Source organism: Arachis ipaensis, chromosome B07 (assembly GCF_000816755.2).
Source record: "Arachis ipaensis cultivar K30076 chromosome B07, Araip1.1, whole genome shotgun sequence".
Classification (NCBI taxonomy): domain Eukaryota; kingdom Viridiplantae; phylum Streptophyta; class Magnoliopsida; order Fabales; family Fabaceae; genus Arachis; species Arachis ipaensis.
Window position 1 is genome coordinate 24,927,997 of NC_029791.2, and position 22,476 is coordinate 24,950,472.

General features: G+C 35.7%; 3 protein-coding genes and 2 long non-coding RNA genes across 6 annotated transcripts; 1 reads left to right on the forward strand and 4 right to left on the reverse strand.

Moving 5' to 3' along the window:
- Positions 2,380 to 7,957, forward strand: LOC107609233 (proline--tRNA ligase, chloroplastic/mitochondrial). Of its 2 annotated transcripts, XR_002351279.1 has the most exons (13): positions 2,380 to 2,721; positions 2,810 to 2,866; positions 3,250 to 3,360; positions 3,562 to 3,648; positions 3,745 to 3,858; positions 3,943 to 4,149; positions 4,420 to 4,557; positions 4,695 to 4,856; positions 4,983 to 5,182; positions 5,421 to 5,504; positions 5,626 to 5,835; positions 6,961 to 7,046; positions 7,267 to 7,957. XR_002351279.1 is itself a non-coding variant. In XM_016311115.2 (11 exons), exons 1-11 carry the CDS (start codon positions 2,380 to 2,382, stop codon positions 5,765 to 5,767), a joined length of 1,644 nt encoding a protein of 547 aa, XP_016166601.1. In that variant the 3' UTR covers positions 5,768 to 6,037. The 2 variants fall into 2 exon arrangements, 1 of the variants encoding a protein (XP_016166601.1); XM_016311115.2 differs by lacking the exons at positions 6,961 to 7,046; positions 7,267 to 7,957 and having other exon boundaries at positions 5,626 to 6,037.
- On the reverse strand, positions 6,504 to 6,961 carry LOC110264923. The gene is made up of 2 exons (XR_002351281.1): positions 6,810 to 6,961; positions 6,504 to 6,663 (listed from the first exon to the last, which is right to left on the reverse strand). It is a non-coding gene; the product is annotated as an uncharacterized LOC110264923 (long non-coding RNA).
- LOC110264922 lies at positions 7,266 to 9,240 on the reverse strand. The gene is made up of 3 exons (XR_002351280.1): positions 8,544 to 9,240; positions 8,323 to 8,467; positions 7,266 to 8,217 (listed from the first exon to the last, which is right to left on the reverse strand). It is a non-coding gene; the product is annotated as an uncharacterized LOC110264922 (long non-coding RNA).
- LOC110265017 (uncharacterized mitochondrial protein AtMg00810-like) lies at positions 9,312 to 12,148 on the reverse strand. Its single transcript, XM_021107747.1, has one exon. It carries the CDS (start codon positions 10,296 to 10,298, stop codon positions 9,312 to 9,314), a length of 987 nt encoding a protein of 328 aa, XP_020963406.1. The 5' UTR covers positions 10,299 to 12,148.
- Positions 12,606 to 13,622, reverse strand: LOC107606996. Its single transcript, XM_016308989.1, has one exon. It carries the CDS (start codon positions 13,620 to 13,622, stop codon positions 12,606 to 12,608), a length of 1,017 nt encoding a protein of 338 aa, XP_016164475.1.

Sequence of the window (22,476 nt, forward strand, 5' to 3'; positions counted from 1 at the left end):
CCTAAGGAAAGACTAGCTTTAGAGGAATCCAAACCAACCAGCAAATTCCAATTATCAATCAACAAAGGAGTTTGATAACTCAAGTGTCTCCAATTAATCAATTCAAGCTAAGAATATAAAAAGCTGAATTAAAATCATAAATATGAAATACCTCAAATTGAATTAAATAAGAAAATCAATTCTAACATGGAGTTCATAAACTAAATTGTCAACATAAAGTAATCAACAAGGGAAAATAAATAAACTAGAAAGCTAGAACAAATAAAAGTAGAAGAGAAATTAAATTAAAGGAACATTGAACCTGGAATTGAGAAGAAGTAATCCTAAAACTAAAAGAAATCCTAAATCCTAAAACCTAGAGAGAGGAGAGAGCCTCTCTCTAGAAACTACATCTAAAACCTAAATTGTGAATAATGAGAAGTGTTGAATGAATTGATGCATTCTCCCACTCTGTAGCCTCTAATATGTATTTTTTGGGCCAAAAACTGGGTCAAAAATAACCCAGAAATTGCCCCCAGCGATTTTTGATACGTCCAGCACGTCGCTCTGTCACGCGTACACGTCGCCCACGCGTACGCGTGGATTGAACTTTTACCTGGTCACGCATACGCGTGATCTACGCGTGCGCGTCACCTAACAGCATGGCAACTATGGCAAATTATTTATCATTTTGAAGTCCCAGATGTTAGCTTTCCAACACAACTGAAACCGCTTCATTTGGACCTCTGTAGCTCAAGTTATGATCGAATTAGTACAAAGAGGTCATGCTGGACAGCTTAGCAATTCCTTCAGTTTCTTGTATTCCTTCCAGTTTTGCATGCTTCCTTTCCATCCTATAAGCCATTCCTGCCCTATAAACCTTGAAATCACTTAACACACATATCAAGGCATCGAATGGTAATAAGAGGGGATTAAACATAGCAGATTTAAGGCCAAAGAAGCATGTTTTTAATCATAGCACAAAATTAGGAAGGAAAATGTAAAACCATGCAATTAGTATGAATAAGTGTGCAAAGACTTGATAAAAATCACTCTATTGAGCACAAGATAAACCATGAAATAGTGGTTTATCAGCTATGCTGCAACTTGGACAAATAACAAATATTAACAAATAGTTATGCCAATTATAAAAGCTTCCAGCAAAACTAAACAATACCACAACTAATAACCTTTTACACCATGGAAACCAATTTTCAATATGAAATTAATGGCAATGCCATGGCTAATCAAATGTTCTTGAAACATCAAAGTAACAAAGATATTAGGCATCAGAACAAGACAAAGAAAGAAACATTAACATATTCAAAAGATCAAAATTCAGCAATTATTATATAATATAAGATTCAAAGAAAAACGACAACAAACAGAAAGTGATCTTCAAATTTTGATCAAGAGCTGAAATTATATGCACCACAACAATTTACAGATTAATATATGCTATAACACTATATGCACCACAACAATTAAAAAACCCTCAATTTATTTGAGAAATAAAATAAACATAGTTCAAACCATAGAGATAAGCAAATATTACCACTAAAAAAACAAATCAGCATCTATATATCATGAAAAAGGAATTAGGATGTATCAATTAAAACAACAATTCAAAGACGTAAATAAACTTATTTTGAATGAACTAGTAAAAACCAAAAACCTCAGAAAATGTTGTAGCAATCGAGCTCAGACGAAGGAGAGAGACCAAACGCGAGCACGCGATGCGGAGGATCCGGCTAGAGGCGCGGCAACGACGACGCAAGCATACATTGGCAGTGAACCGACGTGAGCTGCGATGATGGAACACGAACGCAAACGAACGATTGAAGTGATTTTCCTTCTAGAATAAGGTGACGGGTGGTCGTGCAAATTCAAATCGGTGGCGAGACGGTGTTGACGCCGGTGGAGCCTCCATGAATTTGGGGAAGAAGCTCGAATAGATTTTAATTTCGATGAGAGAGGGGCTCTGCTAGAGTTTGGGTTTCTGATCAAATGAGGAGTAAAAATCTGAAAAGAAGGGTTGGAATGAAATTAACAAAAGTATTTTAGTCTTTTCACTTAATTATACACATTCCATTCCTATTGGAATTAAAGATAATCAGGGGAGAGATGGGAATGAAATGGGTTGGATTTTGATTCCAAAAAATAAAACATACCCAATAATAATTTTTTAAATCTTGAACTAAACATGGAAATAAGATATTTTCATCTCAAAATTTCTAAAAATATATTTGTATTCCCTCCAACTTGTCCTAATGGTAAACGTGTGTATTGCTCTTTTTGATTAAGACTTAAGAATTAAGATAGAAAAATGCCAATATAAGTGCTATTATTTATTTATTTGAGGGAGACAAAGAAAACCTCATCTGAGACAAGAGTGAGGAAATGGCAGTGTCACTGAGACTGCCCTCTCTAACGCTAACGAACCTGTTCTCCTCACCGTCTTCTCTTCCCATTCTACGACGCCGCCGCCCCCATGGCACTCTTCTCCGGCCGCCTCCTCTCGCTGCTAGCTTCTCCTCCCAGAGAGCAGAGGCTGCGTCAGCTCAGACCCAGGATAAGTCGAAGAGCAGCAAAGGAAGCGACCAAGTAATAACGCCAAGGTCACAGGACTTCAACGCTTGGTACCTCGACCTTATAGCCAACGCCGAGCTCGCCGATTACGGTCCTGTTCGTGGCACCATGGTCATTCGTCCCTATGGTTACGCTATTTGGGAATCCATTCAGGTTCCACCTCAATTTTTATGCTTTCTTTTTGGCCGATATATTAAGAGAAATGTTTTTTTTTTCTTATTTTCTTTTTCTTGGGGTACAGGACTATTTGAATGTGAAGTTCAAGGAAACAGGGCATAGTAACATGTACTTTCCGCAGGTAAGGTTCTTAATTCTGATGGATTTTAAAGGGATGATGTAAGGAAAAATCTTTCGGTGATTATGGTGATTCCCCTGTTTGCGAATTTATTTATTTTGGGGGGATTTCTAGCTCATTTATAGTTTAATCCTCAGTGACTATGGTTATTGTAGTAGTTGGACGGAGAATTTGCATTAGACAGTTCAAGGAAGAATACTTTTTTTTATTCTCCGAAGTTGTGAACTTGTGTGTGATAATGCAAACCACCTTGTAGTATAGGAAATGTAATGGTAATGCAAAGTGAGGTATTGATAATGCGGATAGCATGATTCTAACTGTAGTATGACATCAAAATATCTCTTATTGAGTTTGGTGCTTGTTTGTTTCTCCATTCTGCGGTGTAGTTTATTCCATACTCATTTATAGAGAAAGAAGCAAGTCATGTGGAGGGCTTCAGTCCCGAGTTGGCATTGGTGACAATTGGAGGTGGAAAGGAACTTGAAGAGAAGCTCGTGGTGTGTATGCTCTTCAACTTTTTTGTTTGCTGATGTTGCTTTCATGCGCATTTCTTCTCCGTATCGTTTTTTTCTTTTTTTCTTTTTTTTTTTTTCCCTTTTCCTCACAATCTATATACTGAATAGAATTTCTATTTGTGATATTGAGTATCTGTGACCTAAGGTTAGCTTTGATTTTTGTAATTCTTGAGGCTGTGTCAGGTTCGACCCACAAGTGAAACCATTGTCAATCACATGTTTACCAAATGGATCCAAAGTTATCGTGATCTCCCTCTCTTGATTAATCAGGTAAATGTTTCCGCTGCTGTGCTTGTGATTAGACACTTGTCTGCTTATGTGATTGGATAGTCTGTGACTTTCTTTTGACACATAAATGTGATGCAGTGGGCAAATGTCACAAGATGGGAGATGCGCACAAAACCATTTGTTAGGACTCTTGAGTTTCTTTGGCAAGAGGGCCACACTGCTCATGCAACTCCTGAAGAGGCAGAAAATGAGGTCATCATCTTCTCTGTGTTAAGCCTTAGTGTCTTCACTTGTTACATCACTGTGATCTTAGTAAATATTTCTGTTAAACTGCAGGCTATACAGATGATTGACATCTATACCAAATTTGCTTATGAGCAAGCTGCAATACCTGTTATTGCAGGTCGAAAATCTAAAGTAGAAACATTCGCTGGAGCTAATAAGACCTATACAATTGAGGCCATGATGGGTGACAGGAAAGCATTGCAAGCCGGAACCAGCCACAACCTTGGCCAGAACTTTTCTCGTGCCTTTGGAACACAGGTATTTAAACAACATTTTAGTAGTTGCAGATCTGCAAAATGTTCTTAGTTTGAAGTTCACTTGTTTTTATCAATATACTTAATTTCTTCAAGAAATTATGCTCCTTCTCCCCGTCTTAAATGCACGAGTTATTTTTATTTATTTGCTATTTTTGCTTTCCATGATACCTGGGCAGTTACCCTCAAATTTTGATTGACTCTGTTATATTTGCATGCCTTTTTTTCAAGTATTTATATCAGATGCAGATGCTCAAGATTTATCCTTATGCAGTTTTTAGATGAGACTGGACAAATGCAGCATGTTTGGCAGACATCATGGGCAATTAGTACACGTTTTGTTGGAGGCATAATCATGACCCATGGAGATGATGCCGGCCTAATGCTTCCACCAAAGCTTGCTCCGATACAGGTACTTTAGGGTGCTGCACATCTAAGTCACGTTAAGTCACTGGTTTGGGATTATCCTTTGGAACATCTTCCACCTTGGCTGATAATTTAATTCGTTTGATGGTTGTACTTTTTAATGATATGCCTTGCTTCATTTAGGTGGTAATTGTACCTATTTGGAAGAAGGATGAAGAGAAAGTGGCTGTTCTAAATGCAGCATCTTCTGTAAAAGAAGTTCTTCATACGGCAGGTATTAAAGTTAAACTAGATGACTCAGAGCAAAGAACTCCTGGATGGAAATTCAATTTCTGGGAAATGAAGGTTTTCTCTTAAACTTGGATGCTTGATATAAATAATCTGATGTAGTAGTTGCTGCTGGCTTAATGCAAACTCATGCCAAATTAAATTTCTACTTGTGCTTACCTAATATGCACCTTCTCATTTCAGGGTGTTCCTCTTAGAATTGAAATTGGTCCTCGTGATGTGTCTAGTGAGAGTGTGGTGATATCCAGGAGAGATGTTCCTGGGAAGCAGGGGAAAGTGTTTGGAATCTCTATGGAGCCTTCTATTTTGGTGGCTTTTGTGAAAGACAAGTTGTATGAAATACAGTCCTCTCTTTTGGAGAGGGCCATAGCATTTCGTGACAGGTTCACTCATTTTCTGTCTAAACTCTAAATATCTCCTTTCCTAACATGCTTTGAATTGTGTGAAATAATGGCTTCTGTATAGTAATATAATTTCATTAATCATCTACTTGTTTGAAGTGAAGAAGGCTAATGGTAGCATAACTTTAGATTGTGGCAAAACAATGTTCTCCTTGAATCTGGTTTTTGGCTTATGCTATAACACTGACATATTGAAAAAGCACGGCATTTTCTTTTGCAGCAATATTGTAGATGTGAACTCATATGATGATCTTAAAGTAGCAATATCACAAGGCAAATGGGCTAGGGGTCCTTGGTCTGCTACGTAGGTTTTTTCATTTAAGATTCTTAAAACAGATTTTCAGGGCTAAGCATAAATGTGTCTATATGGATGTGGACCATGATTGACAACTCTAGTTTCATGCTTGTTTTACATGATCATGCAGCAATGAACATGAGCTAAAAGTAAAGGAGGAAACAGGAGCAACCATTAGGTGCTTCCCTTTTGAACAACCCGAAGGGATCAAAAAATGCTTCATGACTGGAGATCCTGCCGAAGAAGTAGCAATTTTTGCCAAATCTTACTAATTCCCAAGTATATTATCCTGCAGATGGGGCTTGTAGTCAAATTCTTGGTTTGAATCATACATTTTTTGGTAAGTCAGTTGTGTTGTACAACATAGACAACTTACTACAGAACATTTAACTGATCAACTGTAGCTTTTTATTGTTAGTTGTCATAATCGAGTTACAATTTGTCAATTTCGTAAGGGAATATTTATGACTTGCAGTTTTGATGATACCTATGTGATTTCTTGATATTATCCTAAATTTGTTAAGATGATATGAGTTAATTCAGATCAGTCCTGCAATTAAATGCTAAAATTTTATACACCTACACTCGACAGCATATGAATCTGTTTATTGTTGAAAAGGAAAAACGTAGAACAAGTAATGAATAGTGTTTAGGTTATATGATCTCAAGAACAAATTAATCCATTTTAGGATTTTCTTTTTGAATTTAATAATATCCTCCATTTGAGTATGTTTGTCAAAGGAAATCTACCAAAAACATTGCAAATGAATGAAGCCAGCCAGTTCACCCTTCCTGCTATCATAAGTTCATGGCACATGCCTTAGTTACGTATAATTTGTACCCTAACAAAAAAAGGTAGTATAATTTTTACAAATACATGGTTAAAAAGCAGAATTGGTGGGTTTGGCTCCTATCAATTGAAAAGTGAACTCCATGGAATTAGGGATTAATAGTTGATTTCAGATAGACTAATACATGATTATTCTTTTTTTTCATTGTATTACACAAGACTATAAAAGTGGAGATATGAGACTAAGACATCGAATACAAAATACGAAAAGGAGTAACTCAAGCACTTGCAGGTTTTCTGTGGAGCAATATTTACAGATTGATGTTACTTCATGTCTCATTTCACTTTGGCCACTGACAAGAACTCCAATGCTTGATCCTGGAAACTAGAGAGTATGTCACAGAATGAAATTTTCCTCCTTGAGGTTTTACTCACAAATTCCAACGAGAAAGTGTTATTTATTCAATGAAAAAGATATTTAACTGAACTTAAAGAAATGGTCATCTCAAAAAGTTATATCTTACCCTTAGTCTTTTGCCATAGTGTACTTTAACTACATCAAAAAAGGATTGGTGGGGTAGAGACTCTAATTCCTTGTCAGCATCATAACAAACAGTGCCTGGAGATGTGTTGCTTTCAATCTGCTTAATATACATATTCTGATTCTTGTTCCAGATAAAAACAGATGTAGCTGTAATGACTATGGATACACAGATGAATAGCATGCTCAGGCTGGCCCTTGAGAAGTATAGGAATTTGAGGTCTGAATTATGATCCATTGGATATATATATTATTTGCTTAGGATGACAATAAGTAATAGGAAGAATATTAAAGATGAAGAGATGATAATCCCAAGGCAGAGCCAATTGTTTCGCCCAAAGATTGCAGAAATGGGTTCATCTGATGCATTTGACCTGAACAATAATGTTTGAAGAGGCTTTCTTTCTGTTGTTACATGTTGTTTCTCTCTTGTTACATAGGCTTCAATTTGAAGCTGCAAGCGCGAGATGTCAAAGGCTGTGCCTGAAACACTCATGAGGAGGTCTACCATGGTGAGATCAACGCACTTCTTGAAGGCGCATACAAGAACTCATGGAGCTTTGCCCCCTTCGGTATTGGCCTTAAAGAGTAGCCATCGAATTATGGAGATGAAAGGTGCAATTCCACTTTCTCCACTCACCATCACTACCATTTCATACTTGCATCAAACATTATATATGTCAATCCATGAGTTGTAAACTGTGGAGGCTCCTTTAACTAGTTACCATACCTTGAGAAAGGTTGATGAGTCCCGTCCATATGACCCTTCGACAAAGATGTTAAGGTGGGACGGTGGAGATGAACATGATAGCTTCTGATACAAAGAATGAGACCAGTTTCCTGAACTTTTGATGAGAATGCTTAGGGTATCATGTTCAGTGTCGCAGCAAGAGGTGTTGGAAAAAGGATGCCATTTCAACTTGGAAATATTAACAACATTTATGTAAATGACACTTGTAGGAGTATAGCACAATCCTATTGCAGCAACATGAGAGGAAATTGAAATAAATACTATGTTGCTTGAAATGGAGACAAAATTCAGATATAGAACTTGTCATTCATCTGGATTCTTGGAGAAATTCAGTTCAATAGTTTCACAAGATGCGATGCGAGCAGAAACCAGCTAAATTTTTTGCTGGGACTGTAGGAATCTTAGGTAGCGATCCATCAAGAATAAGTAAAATCCTGCAAGAAACACACAGGAAGAAAAAAATCCTACGTGTAGTACATAAAAGACTACAAAAACTATGTACAGTTGATGAGTGTAGAAGAAAAGTTGCATAAAGTTTTTGCCTTATCAAAGGTAAGTTAGTGGCCCACATGGCTAATCCTGCTAGCAAAGCTACTTCTCCAGCCACATTTGAGACGCCAACTTTATTCCACATGAGCATCTACAATGAAAGCTCTTGCAATGTTAGCCTATATAGTTTATGACTGAAAAAGGATTTTGCATTGAACAAGGACTTTGCATTGAACAAGTTGCTTATTGAATTTACCTCTTAGATTTGATTAGTGTTGTCCCAAAAGATAATGTAGCAAAGTCCATGGGCTGTGAAGAGGACCATTGCGGTGGTCCTAGCTAGATGTGGTACTTGATACTTCCCTCTAAAGTTAGGCCAATGAACTGCAAAAGCGAAGACACTCTTAATACTAGAAAGAACAGAAACATCATGCAGATATTTCCAACAAGGCCTAAGGCCATTACTAAATCTTCCACCTATATATGTTCCAACTTAGAAGAAGAGAAATGTAACAAACAATATTTGATGAAGAGTGGGAAGTTCTTTTCTTACACTTGGCCTCATTAGTTGCCAGTAGGGTCACTGGTAGAAACTAGTCATATAAAAGAAACATAAAAATCAGAGAGAGTTCTGTTAGAGAAATGATTTCAAGGGAACCATTCACAAGCAACGGCTTTTTCCATGATACCAATCCAAAAAATCCCACCTTCTTGAGAGCAAGAAATTAGTCATACATCATGTATGACTAACAAGGTATGAAATAACGTACCTTTGAGTATTGTAATGAGGATGTTTACTTTTCAAATGAAGGTATAGACAGGCTAAAATGGTTATGAGTAAAATGTAAAATATGTAGACAAGTATACTTGCCCCTGTGCAACATATATAGAGGATGAATGACATGTCAAATAACACCATTCGATGAAGTACGAATAAAAGGGATATAATACCTTGTTTGCCAAAGTATATTGAATCTGTTTTAGCTTGAATGGCAGGCAATCAATGTAGATAGAAGGTATTTGTTGGGACCATAACTGTTGAACAATGTGAATAGTGAGAGAGTGAACTTGGTTGTTATTGATTGTGAAAGAGTCCAAATTGAATTGGCTCACTCAATTGTATATATATGTATACAAGGTGATGGTCTAACTAACAAACTCTGTATCTAGCCTAACTAATTAATATAACTAATTCAGATCCTAACTATGTTAAGTTATAACAAACTGTACAAGTATATGCTATGGCTAATATCCCCCCTCAAGTTGGAGCATACATGTTGTATGTTCCAAACTTGGCCATAAGAAATTTGAACTGAGGCGCTGGGAGAGCCTTGGTGAGTAAATCCGCGAGTTGATGCTTGCTTGGTACTTGGTGAGTAAATTTGCGAGTTGAAGCTTGCTCGGTACGTGGATGAGTTTGACGATCCCTGCTGCCACTTTTTCTCTAACGAAGTGGCAATAGATTTCAATGTGCTTGGACCTTTCATGTAGAGTCGGATTGGTGGCCATTTGAATGGTAGAGATGTTGTCACAAAAAATCATTGTTGAATTCACCTCGACATGCATGAATTTGAGAAGGGAAATGACGGATAGAACTTCACAGGCAGCGTTGGCTAGAGCTCTGTACTCTGCCTCCGTTGAGCTCCTCGAAACTACATCTTGCTTCTTGCTCTTCCATGACACTAATGAATCTCCCAAGAACGTGCAATAGCCGGTCGTGGACCTCCGTGTGTCGAGGCAGCTGCCCCAGTCAGCGTCAGTGTACATAGAGAGGTGAAACTTAGATTTTGATGAGAAGAGTAATCCCTGGCCAGGTGCTGCCTTCAAATACTTGAGGACATCGTGCACAGCTTCGAGATGAGGAGTTCGAGGATTTGCCATGTATTGAGCCAGTTTTACCACAGCAAAAGTGATGTCTGGCCGAGATATAGTGAGATACATGTGGCGGCCAATTAATCTGCGATATCTCGAAGCATCAGGGATAGGATCACCTTCATCAGCACTAAGTTTTAGATTAGCATCCATGGGTGTATTGGCAGGTTTGCACCCTAAGAAACCAGTCTCCTCCAGCAATGAAAGTGTATATTTTCGCTGACTCAGAGTAATCCCATCCAAGCTCAAGACCAAGGAAGAACTTAAGGTCACCCAAGATTTTAAGCTTGAAGATGGATTGAAGCTTGTGTTTAACATTGTCCACCATGTCTTGTTTGGGAGCAGCAATGATGATGTCATCCACGTACACAATAAGATATGTAGTTGCCTCACCCTCTCCTAGAACGAAAAGAGAGTAATCATGTTAGCATTGTGTAAAGCCATGGGTGATTAGTGTGTTGCAAAACTTAGTGAACCACTACCTTGATGCTTGTCACAACCCATACAAGGATCGTGTGAGTTTACAAACTAACCCTTGTTTCCGCTGAGGATGACCCAAAGGCAATTCCATGTAGACTTCTTCATTAAGTTCACCATTGAGGAATGCATTATTTATATCCAGCTGTAGGAGGCTCCAGTTCTTGACTGCAGCAATAGTAAATAAGGTCCTCACAGTAGTGATCTTTGCCACGGGACTAAATGTGTCCCTAAAATCAATACCAACTTGTTGAGTATATCCTTTTGCAACTAAACGTGCCTTATATCTCTCTAACGAGCCATCAACCTTTAGCTTAGCTTTGTACACTCAACGACAACCAATGGCTCGCCTATCTGGTGGTAAAGGTACAAGGGCCTAAGTGTTATTGGCCTCAAGCACATCAAGTTCCTCTTGCATAGCTTGTCTCCATTCTTTGAACTGAATTGCCTGTTGGTAAAATTAAGGCTCAGGTATGGTGTCTAATTGTGCGATGGAGTAAAGGTATGTAAGGTTAAGGCGATGGTTACTAATATGATTGGCTAAGGGATAAGGAGTAGAGGTGTGGCAGACGTAGTCATTAAGGTAAGGCAAGGCGAAGGTTGAATGTGTATAGTTGATTTTCTTAGTTATTTAGGTGGTGAAGTGATGGTGTTTGGTGTTGGTTCTTGATGTTGAGGTTCTGGGTTTATGACGGTTGGGGTAGGCTGTGAAGATGGAGAAGGGATGTGATCAAGAATGGGTTTAGGAAGTACAAAGTCATTGAACAAGTCCTTATTAGACTGTAGATGAGGTGAAGTATTGAAAGGCATAACATGTTCATGGAAAATGATGTCTCTCGAGATAAAAAAACTGTTTGGTTCTAAGGTTGTAAAGTTTGTAACCTTTGTAACCAGTTGGATATCCAATGAAGACCGAGGGATCAACTCTAGGACAAAAATTGGTTTTGGAGTTAGAGGTGTTTGCTGCATATGCAAGGCAACCAAAATTTCTTAAGGCATCATAGTTGGGTGTCTTTCCAAATAGCAGTTCAAAGGGAGACTTAAATTGTAATAATTTGCTTGGGATTCGATTGATTAGGAAAGCTACAGTGATGATGCACTCCCCCCAAAAGAAAATAGGGAATTTTAACTGAAAGAATAAGGATCTGGCCACATTCAACAGATACTGGTACTTTCTCTCTACAACAGCATTTTGTTGGGGTCGATAAGGGCATGAGAATTGATGCAGGGCACCTCTCTTCTGCAGAAACTCCTTAAGTGCAAGTTCCTTAGCATTGTCAGACCTGAGACATTTGATCTTAATGCCAAATTGAGTGTCAATCAATGCAAAGAAGTCCTTCAGGCAACCTGTGGCTTCAGATTTATTATTCAGCATATAAATCCAACAAAACCTGGTTGCATCATCAACAATGGTTAGAAAGAAACGTTTTCCATTATAGGTGGGAGTATGATAAGGTCCTCACACATCACAATGAATAAGGTCAAAAGTGTTAGAAGATATGTGATTATGTGACTCAAAGGGAAGTTTCTTAAATTAGCTAAATGGTAGATTTCACAAGTATGACAACCTGATTTATTCGACAAATGTAAAATACTATTTAAGTGGTGTAGAATGTTAGAAGGTGCATGACCAAGACGTGTGTGCCATAGTTCTGGACTACACAAATTTATTGAGATAGAATCAGTATGAGAAATATGACTAGAAAGAAAAGAATTTGAGGAATTATGTGAACCATGCAGTGCTGAATTGGTTGGGATTTCTGCTCTTAGGATGTAAAGTCCTTGTTGCAAGTCACCCCTCCCAATCGTCTTCAAACACTTGTTGTCCTGAATAGTGAAGTAATTAAAACCAATAGTGATAGTGATTGTGGAGTTAGCAAGAAAGGCTGAAACTGAAAGTAAATTGACACGAAACTCAGGGACATAAAGCACATTTTGGAGAGATAAATGCTTATTGAGAGTAACTGAACCTATGAAATTGGCAGAGAAAATGTCACCATTAGGTGGAGAGACAGAAAAAGTTTTTGAAGTGTGTATTGAGGTGAACAGAGATAAATCACAAGCAATGTGAATGGTGGCATCACTATCCAAAATCCAAGAATTATGAGGTAAATTTGACCTTAACATGGATGCGTTGAGAACGATACCTGCTGGAGTTGAAACTTCTGTTGATTAATTTGATGAAATATCTTAGATCTTGTGATCATTCAGCAAGGTTAGGAGCTGTTGAACTTGTGTTGGAGCTAAATTTGGGCTGATTTGTGCATCTGAAGTGGATTGAGATGTGGAGACATGATGAACCGAAGGCTTCATGTTCCTTCCTTTGCCAAAATTTGGAGGGTAACCGTGAATTTTGTAACATTTGTCGATAGTGTGCCCAAGAATTCCACAGTGCGAGCAAAGGGGTCTATCTTTCTTCACCATGCCTCTGCCGCGACCTTGAGATTGTGGTGGTTGCTGATTTCTCGCCAGAAAGGCTACTTGATTCTGGGAAGCAAAATTGAGTGAAGCTCCTATTATTGCCCTATGTTTTTCTTCTTGTGTTACAAGAGAAAGGACTTTATTAATTGTGGGAAGAGGTTCCAAGAGCAAGATTTTCCCGCGAATCTGTGAAAAAGATTCATCCAATCCCATGAGGAAACAGTGGATATACCCAGCTTGAAGAAACTCTTGCATGGCGCGTGCATCACCGCAATTGCATTGCACCGGGCGATATGAGTTTAATTCTTCCCAAAGAACCTTGATTCTTGTGAAGTATTGTGACACAGACATGGCACCATGTCGAAGATTCATCAAGTCGCGCTTCAATTCAAACACGCGAGGGCCATTTCCATGTTGAAAACGCTCCTTAAAATTGTTCCACAATTTTGCTGCAGAATCTGTGTATACGAGAGAGGTAGCAATTTCTTTTGTAACAGAATTCAAAATCCATGTGCTTATTACATCATTCACGCACTGCCAGTTCTCAAATTTCTCTGGTTCAGTAATTGGATCTGGTTTAGGCACCGATCCAGTGATGAAACCAAGCTTTCGTTTAGAATTTAGGGCTTTCTGCATCGCGCGACTCCAAGAATGATAGTTGTCCTCAACGAGTTGTTGAGTGACCAAGATCAGACCGGGTTGATCAGCGGGAGAGAGGTTATAAGGATCCACAGCCATTGATGAAGTTGAAGAAACTGCAGATGAAGATGAGGCTGGTTGTGCCATGGTTGGTGGAATTAGAGAAAGCACAAAATGACGCTTCTTTCCAAGTCTCGTTGATTGAAATCACTGTTTCTACCAAGAACAGAGGTGAAATACGCACATTCTCATCAAACTCAGTTATATGAGTCAAGGAAAGAGGAAGAGAGAAGAGGGAAAGAAGGAGAAGAAGAAAGGAGAGAAGAGTGGAAGGTTCAAGAAAAAATTGCTTCTGATACCATGTTGAATACTGTGAATAGTGAGAGAGTGAACTTAGTTGTTATTGATTGTGAAAGATTCCAAATTGACTCAATTGTATATATATGCATACAAGGTGATGGTCTAACTAACAAACTCTGTATCTAGTCTAACTAATTAATATAACTAATTCAGATCCTAACTATGTTAAGTTATAACCAAAGTTGCGAGAACCGGATCGGTCAATAAACCGGTGAGGTCACTGGTTCAATGGTTCATTGGTTCGACCGGGGTTCAATCGGGGTTCAACCGGTTTAATTAAATATTAAATAAAATTATTAAAAAATCTAAAAATAATTTTAAATATATAAATTCAATAATTTTTAACTTATTAAAACTTAAAATTTCACATAATAAATTATCCATTACTTAATATTAGAAGTTCACAAACAACTTCAAACATCAAAGTTTACCTCTAGATGAACCAGTTTGAGAATCTTGAACAGCATTATCTTGTGGCTATGGGTTACTTTGTGATTGTTCCATATGTAACAATCAGAAAATCAAAGACTAAAAAATAACTTCAGAAAACCATGAACAAATAAATAATTCAGCAACCAAAATCATGAAGCAACAAACAAATTCATGAAGCCAGCAAACAAACAACTAACCTCAGAAAATGAAAAATCAAAATCAAAATCGAACAAATAAAGCAGCAAACAAATTCATGAAGCAGCAAACAAATTCACGAAGCCAGCAAACAAACAACTAACCTCAGAAAATGAAAAATCAAAATCAAAATCGAACAAATAAAGCAGCAAACAAATTCATGAAGCAGCAAACAAATTCATGAACAAATAACCTCGGAATCATGAAGCCAGCAAACAAACAAATCATGAAGCCAGCAAACAAGCAAATAACCTCAGAAAATGAAAAATCAAAATCAAAATCGAACAAATAAAGCAGCAAACAAATTTATGAAGCAACAAACAAATTCATAAAGCCAGCAAACAAATTCATGAACAAATAACCTCAGAATCATGAAGCCAGCAAACAAACAAATAATGACGCCATCAAACAAAATCATGAACAGATAACAAATAAATCATATAATCAAGCACAAAAAATCAGAAGCAGCGAGGAGGACTAAGTGAATAACCAAACACGAACAGAGTCTTACCGGCGGCGACGACCAACGAGGAGGCGAGCTCGGCGACGACCAACGAGGAGGCGAGCTCGGCGACGACCAACGAGGAGGCGAGCTCGGTGACGAAACAGGACGCGGTGGTGGTTGCGGCTCTCAACGCCGTCGCTGCTATCGCTGCGGGATGCGGTGGCAATGGCGGTGCTAAACTGCTGATCCCAGATCCCTCTTCTGGCTTGTTGAGTTGTGGGTGATTTCTGCTGAAAGGATTAGGACTTCGTTTAGGCAATTAGGCGTTTAGCCTTTCTTTTCTTTTTTTTTTTAAAGGAAAAACAACGCTGTTTAGCACTTTTTCTTTCTTAACCAAAAACCGTTAAAAAATCGGACGATTCTCTCGGTTCACCGGTTAACTGCCAGTTTGACTGGTCTTCTTACTGTTTTTTTTTTTCAAACGGTTTCTGACCTTACTCGGACCGACTAGATGACCGATTCCCGGTTAATTCAGTTGAACTGGTCGGTCCGATTTGGTTTTCAGAACCATGGTTATAACAAACTGTACAAGTATATGCTATGGCTAATAATAAACCAAAAGCACTATGTAGCCAAGAAAGATTAACACTGAGAACCACCATATCCCATTTAAACAAACTCCACATCGCTTGAAGAAGTACATCCACATCCACATTCGCTCTTCTTTGATTCCATAGTCGCACATACAGTAATGATGCCCTTTTGGAAGCAGGAAAGTTCCTTCAATGCCCTTATGCCTTTATAGGATAGAGTGTATGGTAAAGGCCAAAGACAGTGACATAATACACTACAACTTAACCAATAATATTGGAGAAGGAAATTGGTGAGAAACACACTTCATAAATTCATATCATATGATACTGTTATTCACTGCTTTGTTTTTCATCATTAAAGAAAATATAGTACTTCATTATAACAGTGCACAAGAGACCCCATTATTTTAGGAGGCAAGGCGTTTAGCTTTTTTTGACAACAGCAACAACAGCATGAGAATACAATTTTCACATGGCTGGATACTGTAGTAAATTTTTTTATCTGTCTAGATATAATTTGCATTTTTTTTTTCATTTTACCTAGCTCATCAATGATCATGCATGGTATAATATAATTACGCTTACGTCCCAACTAATGATTTCACCAGAGAACATTAGAACAAGATAAAGACAAAACTTGAATTATGATTTTTCCAACATTATTGGTGCGAGAAGAAAATGTATACATATAGTCTTAGGTTTTTGCTAGTCCTTTTCTTCTTTTTGATTATATCCTCGTTTATATCCATATGGTATAATCAATCTAAAAAAATTGTTTGACCGAAGAACTGAATCTTTGCAACGAAATATTGAAATTTGAGTGATTTAAATGGAATTTTTTTTTTATTGTTGAATTGAATATGAATGAAATACAAATACGTTCTAGTTTTATGTAATATCCATTTTAATCACATGTCGTAAACGGAAATATCCTACAAAGTTCAAAGTTAAAGTTTTTAAAATTTATATTTACAATATTAATAGACTCTAATAAAATAATATTTAAATTAGATCTATATTATAATGTAAAAAAATATTTATGTTATAGATTGAATGAACAAAATAAAATACAACAAAAATAATACCAAAAAATTATTGAAAAAATTGAAAACAAAGATTCTTTTTAGTTTAGTAAAAAAATAATAGGAAAAATATTCATTATTTAAATGATGTTTTTTCTATTTTTTTTTACAACTCTCAAGTAATCTTTTCTATTTTTTTACTAAATCATATATTTATTTATACTTTGATTGCATTTAATTTAACCCTATATTTATGAATATTCAATTAATAGAATCAGAATTTAAAACTGATTTGTTTCTCTTTTATGTATTTTTGTTACCTAAGTATATTATCTTTAGCCGCACATATATTGCGGCGAGTCAAACTAAACTAAAAACTAAAAAAAAAAAAGACTATTTCCTAAATTTGTTAAGTTAATGACTTCCATGGATTCACCTATATAAGCCGCAGCTAAAGTAGCAAAAATAAAGGTTTGAATACCGCTTGTAAATAATCCAAGGAGCATGACAAGTATAAGAACTACTAAGGGTATTAAAGAAACAAGAACAACAACTACTAATTCATCACTAATATATTTCTGAAGAGTCGAAAGCTAAGCGACAGGGGTTTTGTGAAATCTTCTAACATGTTAATTGGTAGAAGGATTGGAGTTGGTTGGATATATTTACCAAAATAAGCTAATTCCTTTTTCGAAAGACCCGCATAGAAATATGCTACTGATGTAAGTAAAGCTAATGCAACAGTAGTATTTATATCATTTGTGGGTGCAGCTAACTCCCCATGAGGTAACTATATTATTCTCCAAGGCAAAAGAGCCCCCGACCAATTTGAAACAAAAATAAATAAGAACATTGTTCCAACAAAGGAAACCCACGGACCATATTCTTTCCCAATCTGAGTTTTGCTTACATCTCGAATGAATTGGAGGACATATTCAAAGAAATTCTGACCAAAAGTGGGAATGGTTTGCAGATTTCTAACAACTAAAATGGCTGAAACCAATAAGATAGCAATTACGGCCCAAGAAGTTATAAGTACTTGGGCATGCACTTAGAACCCCCTTAATTGCCAATAGAGATGTTGACCTACTTCTACAGAAGATATCTCATATAATCTTTTTAATGTGTTGATGGAACATAATAGAATATTCATATTGCCCTCAAAATAAATAGAACTTGAAAGGAATTATTTTGAATATCGACTAATCACTTAATATTTCTGGATTTTTTGTTTTTTGCGTGATTTAGTAAATTAGTTATAATAATCGATTCTATAAATCTATGAAGTTCTCAATGGAATAATTTATTTTATTATTAATTAATAATTTCGTATATAGCTAGAACGACCTTCACAAATTGCAAATACTAATTTGTTAAGAATTAACCGAATGGAAGCTATAGCATCATCATTAGCTGGAATCGAAATATCCGCGAGATCGGGGTCACAATTTGTATCGATTAAAAAAATCGTTGAAATTCCCAAAGTGATACATTCTCTAAGAGCGGTATACTCCTCTTGTTGATCAACGATTATGACAATATATTTAATGCCACCCAAATAGGTTTCCTCTGTTCTCAAGGACCTGAACTTATGAAGTCTTGTTTCTGTAGTATACCAATTAGTTAACATACCGCCGAGCCATTTTTTATTAACATAATGACACCGAGCTCTTGTTGCAGCCCGTGCTATTAAATCCGCAGCTTTATTTTTTGTGCCAACAATTAAAAATTGTTTCCCCTTACTTGTTGCATCAAAAACCAAATCACAAATTTTTGATAAAAAGCGAGCAGTTCTTGTAAGATTTAGAATATGAATACCGTTACGTTTTGTGTATATATAAGGTGCCATTCTGGGATTTCATTTTTTAGTACCATGGCCAAAATGAACTCGCACTTCCATCATCTCTTCCAACGTTATGTTCCAGTATCTTTTTGTCATTGATCCCGCAAAAAAAGAGAAAGGGTATCCTGAAATAAGAAAAGTTTTGTTCCGATGAAACCTTCTCTTTTATCGAAGATTGCCTTTTGATACATGGTCAGGCCATTCAATTTTTTTTTTTATTTTTTTTATTCCCTTTCAAAAATGTAATCAAACGCCTTTATTTAAATTTAAGAATTATATATTCGAAAAAATAGGCGTTTAGCAATTATCAAATCTTCGAAAATGATTGTTGCAATGTATCACTTAAATTCTTGAAATTAAAAAGCAAATTCTCTATGGTGGAACATGATATCTTTTATTTTTTCTTCGAGTAAATTCTTTTTTTTCGGAGCAATCTTAATAAGTTGTCTTTACTTTGAAGGCTGTGTTAGCTTTTTGAATCCGGTACCAACGGATATCATTCTCCCCAAAACAACGTTCTCTTTCAGACCTTTCAACCAATCGATACGACCTCGGAGAGCAGCTTTTGCTAAAACTCTAGTAGTTTCTTAAAAACTCGCTTCGGATATGAAAATTTAGGTATTCAAAGATGTTTTTGTTATTTCCAATAATAGAGCTCGGTAACAAATTACTTCTTCTAAGGAACATCCCTCTCGTTCAGCTCGAAACAATCCAATTAGCTCGCTGGGTGAAAAAACATTAGACATTCCATCTTCTAAAACCAATACTTTTGATGTTATTTAGCGTACGATAATCTCAATATGTCTATTATGTTATGCACTCCTTGGGATCGATAAATCCTTTGGATTTTATTAACCAAAGAAATTCGACTTTTGACAATAGTTAGCTCAGTACAAAGAAAGAATCCCCAAAGAATGCCGAAAATTTTGGTTATATGTTCGTTCCAAGCGTCAACCCTCTTCCCTAGGTTAATCGATATTAAATCAATCGAACGAACTTCTAATACATGTTCCACTTTTGGAAGACCTTGGGTTATATCACCTGATCTCGATTTTTCATATATAAATTTTATTAATATATCTCCTTCAAAAAAAATTTCTCCAAAATGTCCATGAACTGTTGCTCTTGGAGTTGCCAAATAGGTATTAGACAATCTTATTAATATGGAATCCATTTTAATAATTAAAACTTGTCTTGATTTTAATTTTAGTTCTAGTCCATTTTTTGTTTGAGATAGACATACATTTTCACAAATAAATTGTCCCAGGCTAATTATTGCAATCGTTTTTTCACAATATTTAGAATCATAATCATGATGGAAAAAATCCCAATTCAAACGGAATGTATTTAGTTTTATGTTGCTGCATGGATCGAGCTTATAAATTATCTCGGTTTCGTCCATTAAAAAAATTTTTAATGCCTGACAAGTTTTTTTTAACTTGTCAAGTTTTAAATTTTTATTCATCAAGATCTAATTATGAGTTATTAGAAGGTAAACTGAATAAAAATTTGAAACTTGAAGTGCTATTCTTACGAGACCTAATGAATTCTTAATTGGAATTTAAAGATATTTTTTTATTTTTTTATTCTCTTTTTTATTTTCAGCTTGTTGTAGTATTTTACATTGCTAAAAGGTCCTATTTCGAAACAATCATATGATGAAAAAATTATTAAAGATTGGCATTCTGTATTTTTGTTCAACAACACATGAATCGTTTCATGATTTTGGATATGTGATTGTAGAATTTTTTCTGGAAAGAAATAGGAAAAAATGGATTAATATTGATTTGATTTGACTCATTATCCGAGATCCATTCTGAGCCGGATGGATCATTTTTTTCTTCTCTGATATAGGAAATTCTTGATTTCGTTGGATCAATTCTTAGAAAATCTCCAATCAGACCATTTATATTTATTTCAACAAAAGAAGCACGAGATTCTTCTATTAAAGAACTTTTTTTTATCTCGATTCCAATTCAATACTAAACAAGTTCGAACTAATTGAATGCTTGTGTCAGAAATTTTACGAATTGATTTTCCATTTCCATAGAGAATATAATTAAGAGCTTTAAACTCCAAATTATCCTTTTTCCGGAACAGATTTTGTGAAAAAAGTTTTACTAAATTAATATAGTTTGTAATTTCATATAGAATTACAGGTCAAACCAAAACAAAATACTTTTTCTTGATAATTGTGATCCATTGGATAGAGATCCAATTTTTTATTTTTTTTATTCCTTTGAATATTTTTTTAACATTTCAAGTTGTATCAAAATACCACTGTGTCGGTGTACCTTATCCATTTCGCTAGGAAAATGGATATCCCCAAAAAATATTTGTAATTCAATATTTTTTTTTTCTTCTCCATTCGCACCAATCCGCCTACTCGACTTCTTATATTAAAAGTGATTGGTGTATTTGTTTCAATAATACTGTTGTTCCTTACCATTATGGAAGAAGGTTCGGATAAAAGATGCACTTCTTCCGAAAAAAAGCCATCTTTTTCTCAACAAGGTCTTTGTCATTTGATCCAATAGCATTCCATTAGATACGAACATATTTGATAAATATTGATAACTCTCAGATAGAGTATTAGAACGAAAAAATTCATTAGATAATGAACTATTGGTTCTAAGCCATCTCTGGCGATGAATCAACAATTCGAAATGTTTTTCTTGCATATTCTTGATAAACCAGCGTTTATATATAGATGTAGGAAGATCTGTTTAGAAAGTAAGAAGTCCCTTTGACATCTCTTCATCTGCAAAGAATTGTCGATGTGAAAACACAGAAACAGAGACAAAAGGCTGATCTTCAATAGGAAAAAGAGTGGATCTGCAGGGTCCCAAATGAATTGGCTTATTTGAAAAAAGCTTTGTTCTTTAGAAGATCTATCTCGTGTCTGGTACTGCATGGTTTCACCCTGCAAGAACTCCAAATCATTCTCTTGAAACTCATCCTCTTCCTCATAAATGATCCGCTTGCCCCGAAATGACCTAGCCCAATAGGAAAATTCCAATTAACTGGGTCTTTCGATACAATTAAATAGAAAGTCCCAAGGGCGCCATATTCTAGGAGCCCAAACTATGTGATTGAATAAATCCTCCTCTATCTGTTGCGGGTCGAGGACTCCTTCCCCTTCTTCAAACTCCGATTCATATTTTTCATAGAGAAATCTTTGATCAACGATAAAATAAGATCCTTTTTGAATCATATTTAAGGGATTTCTTGTTTTGGACCGAAGAAGTAATGTCACTCGATCATTATCAAACTGACTGCAACCTTTTTCTCTCCGTGAAGATCCCACCAGAGCGCCTTTTACTTCTAATAGGCCATGAACTAGATGAGAATCATTCTCAACGAGTCTATAAGAAGTGAGCCCATTTTTTTTCATCAGGTCCAAATAGAGACCAAAAGTCTTAAGCGACTGATCCGGCAGAACAACTCAAAAGATAAAAAAGTATCATTAATTCTTAGTTTTGTTGCTTTATTTGTTCTCTAACAAACTTCACTCGTGTAATTCGATTTTAATATTTTGTGGTTGTCCAAATTGACCTTTTATGATTTTGATTTCATTGATCATAATTTTACTTTTTATTTTTTGTTATCCTTTGTGCAATACTGGAAATGGCGATGCATTAATAGTAATGATGATAACTTTAAGAATCTATTCGATTTTATTGTCCTGATTAATATTAACTCTTAATTTAATTTAAATTTTAACAATTTAATCAATTATTTATAATAATATCTTTTTCTATAATTTTTTATTTTTTTTCAAATCACACATTTATTAATCAATTTTAGCTACATACAAAAAGGAAAAAAGATTCAAAAACTAAAAAGAACAAATAAACAAATAAAAAAAATCCAAGAGACAAAAGTAGTTCTTCCATTGAAGCTAAAATATAGTTTTTCACTAATATATCAAGTAACGTTATAGTAAAACTGAAATTAATAGTGTGTGAATTATGTTAAAATTGATTACTTTATTATATAATGCTTCAATATATAGGTATTATCTTTCATTTATTGCATTTTATTAAATTTAAAATATTTAACACAAAATATTTTTAGTTAAAAATATTTATTTTACTACTTTTCAATATAT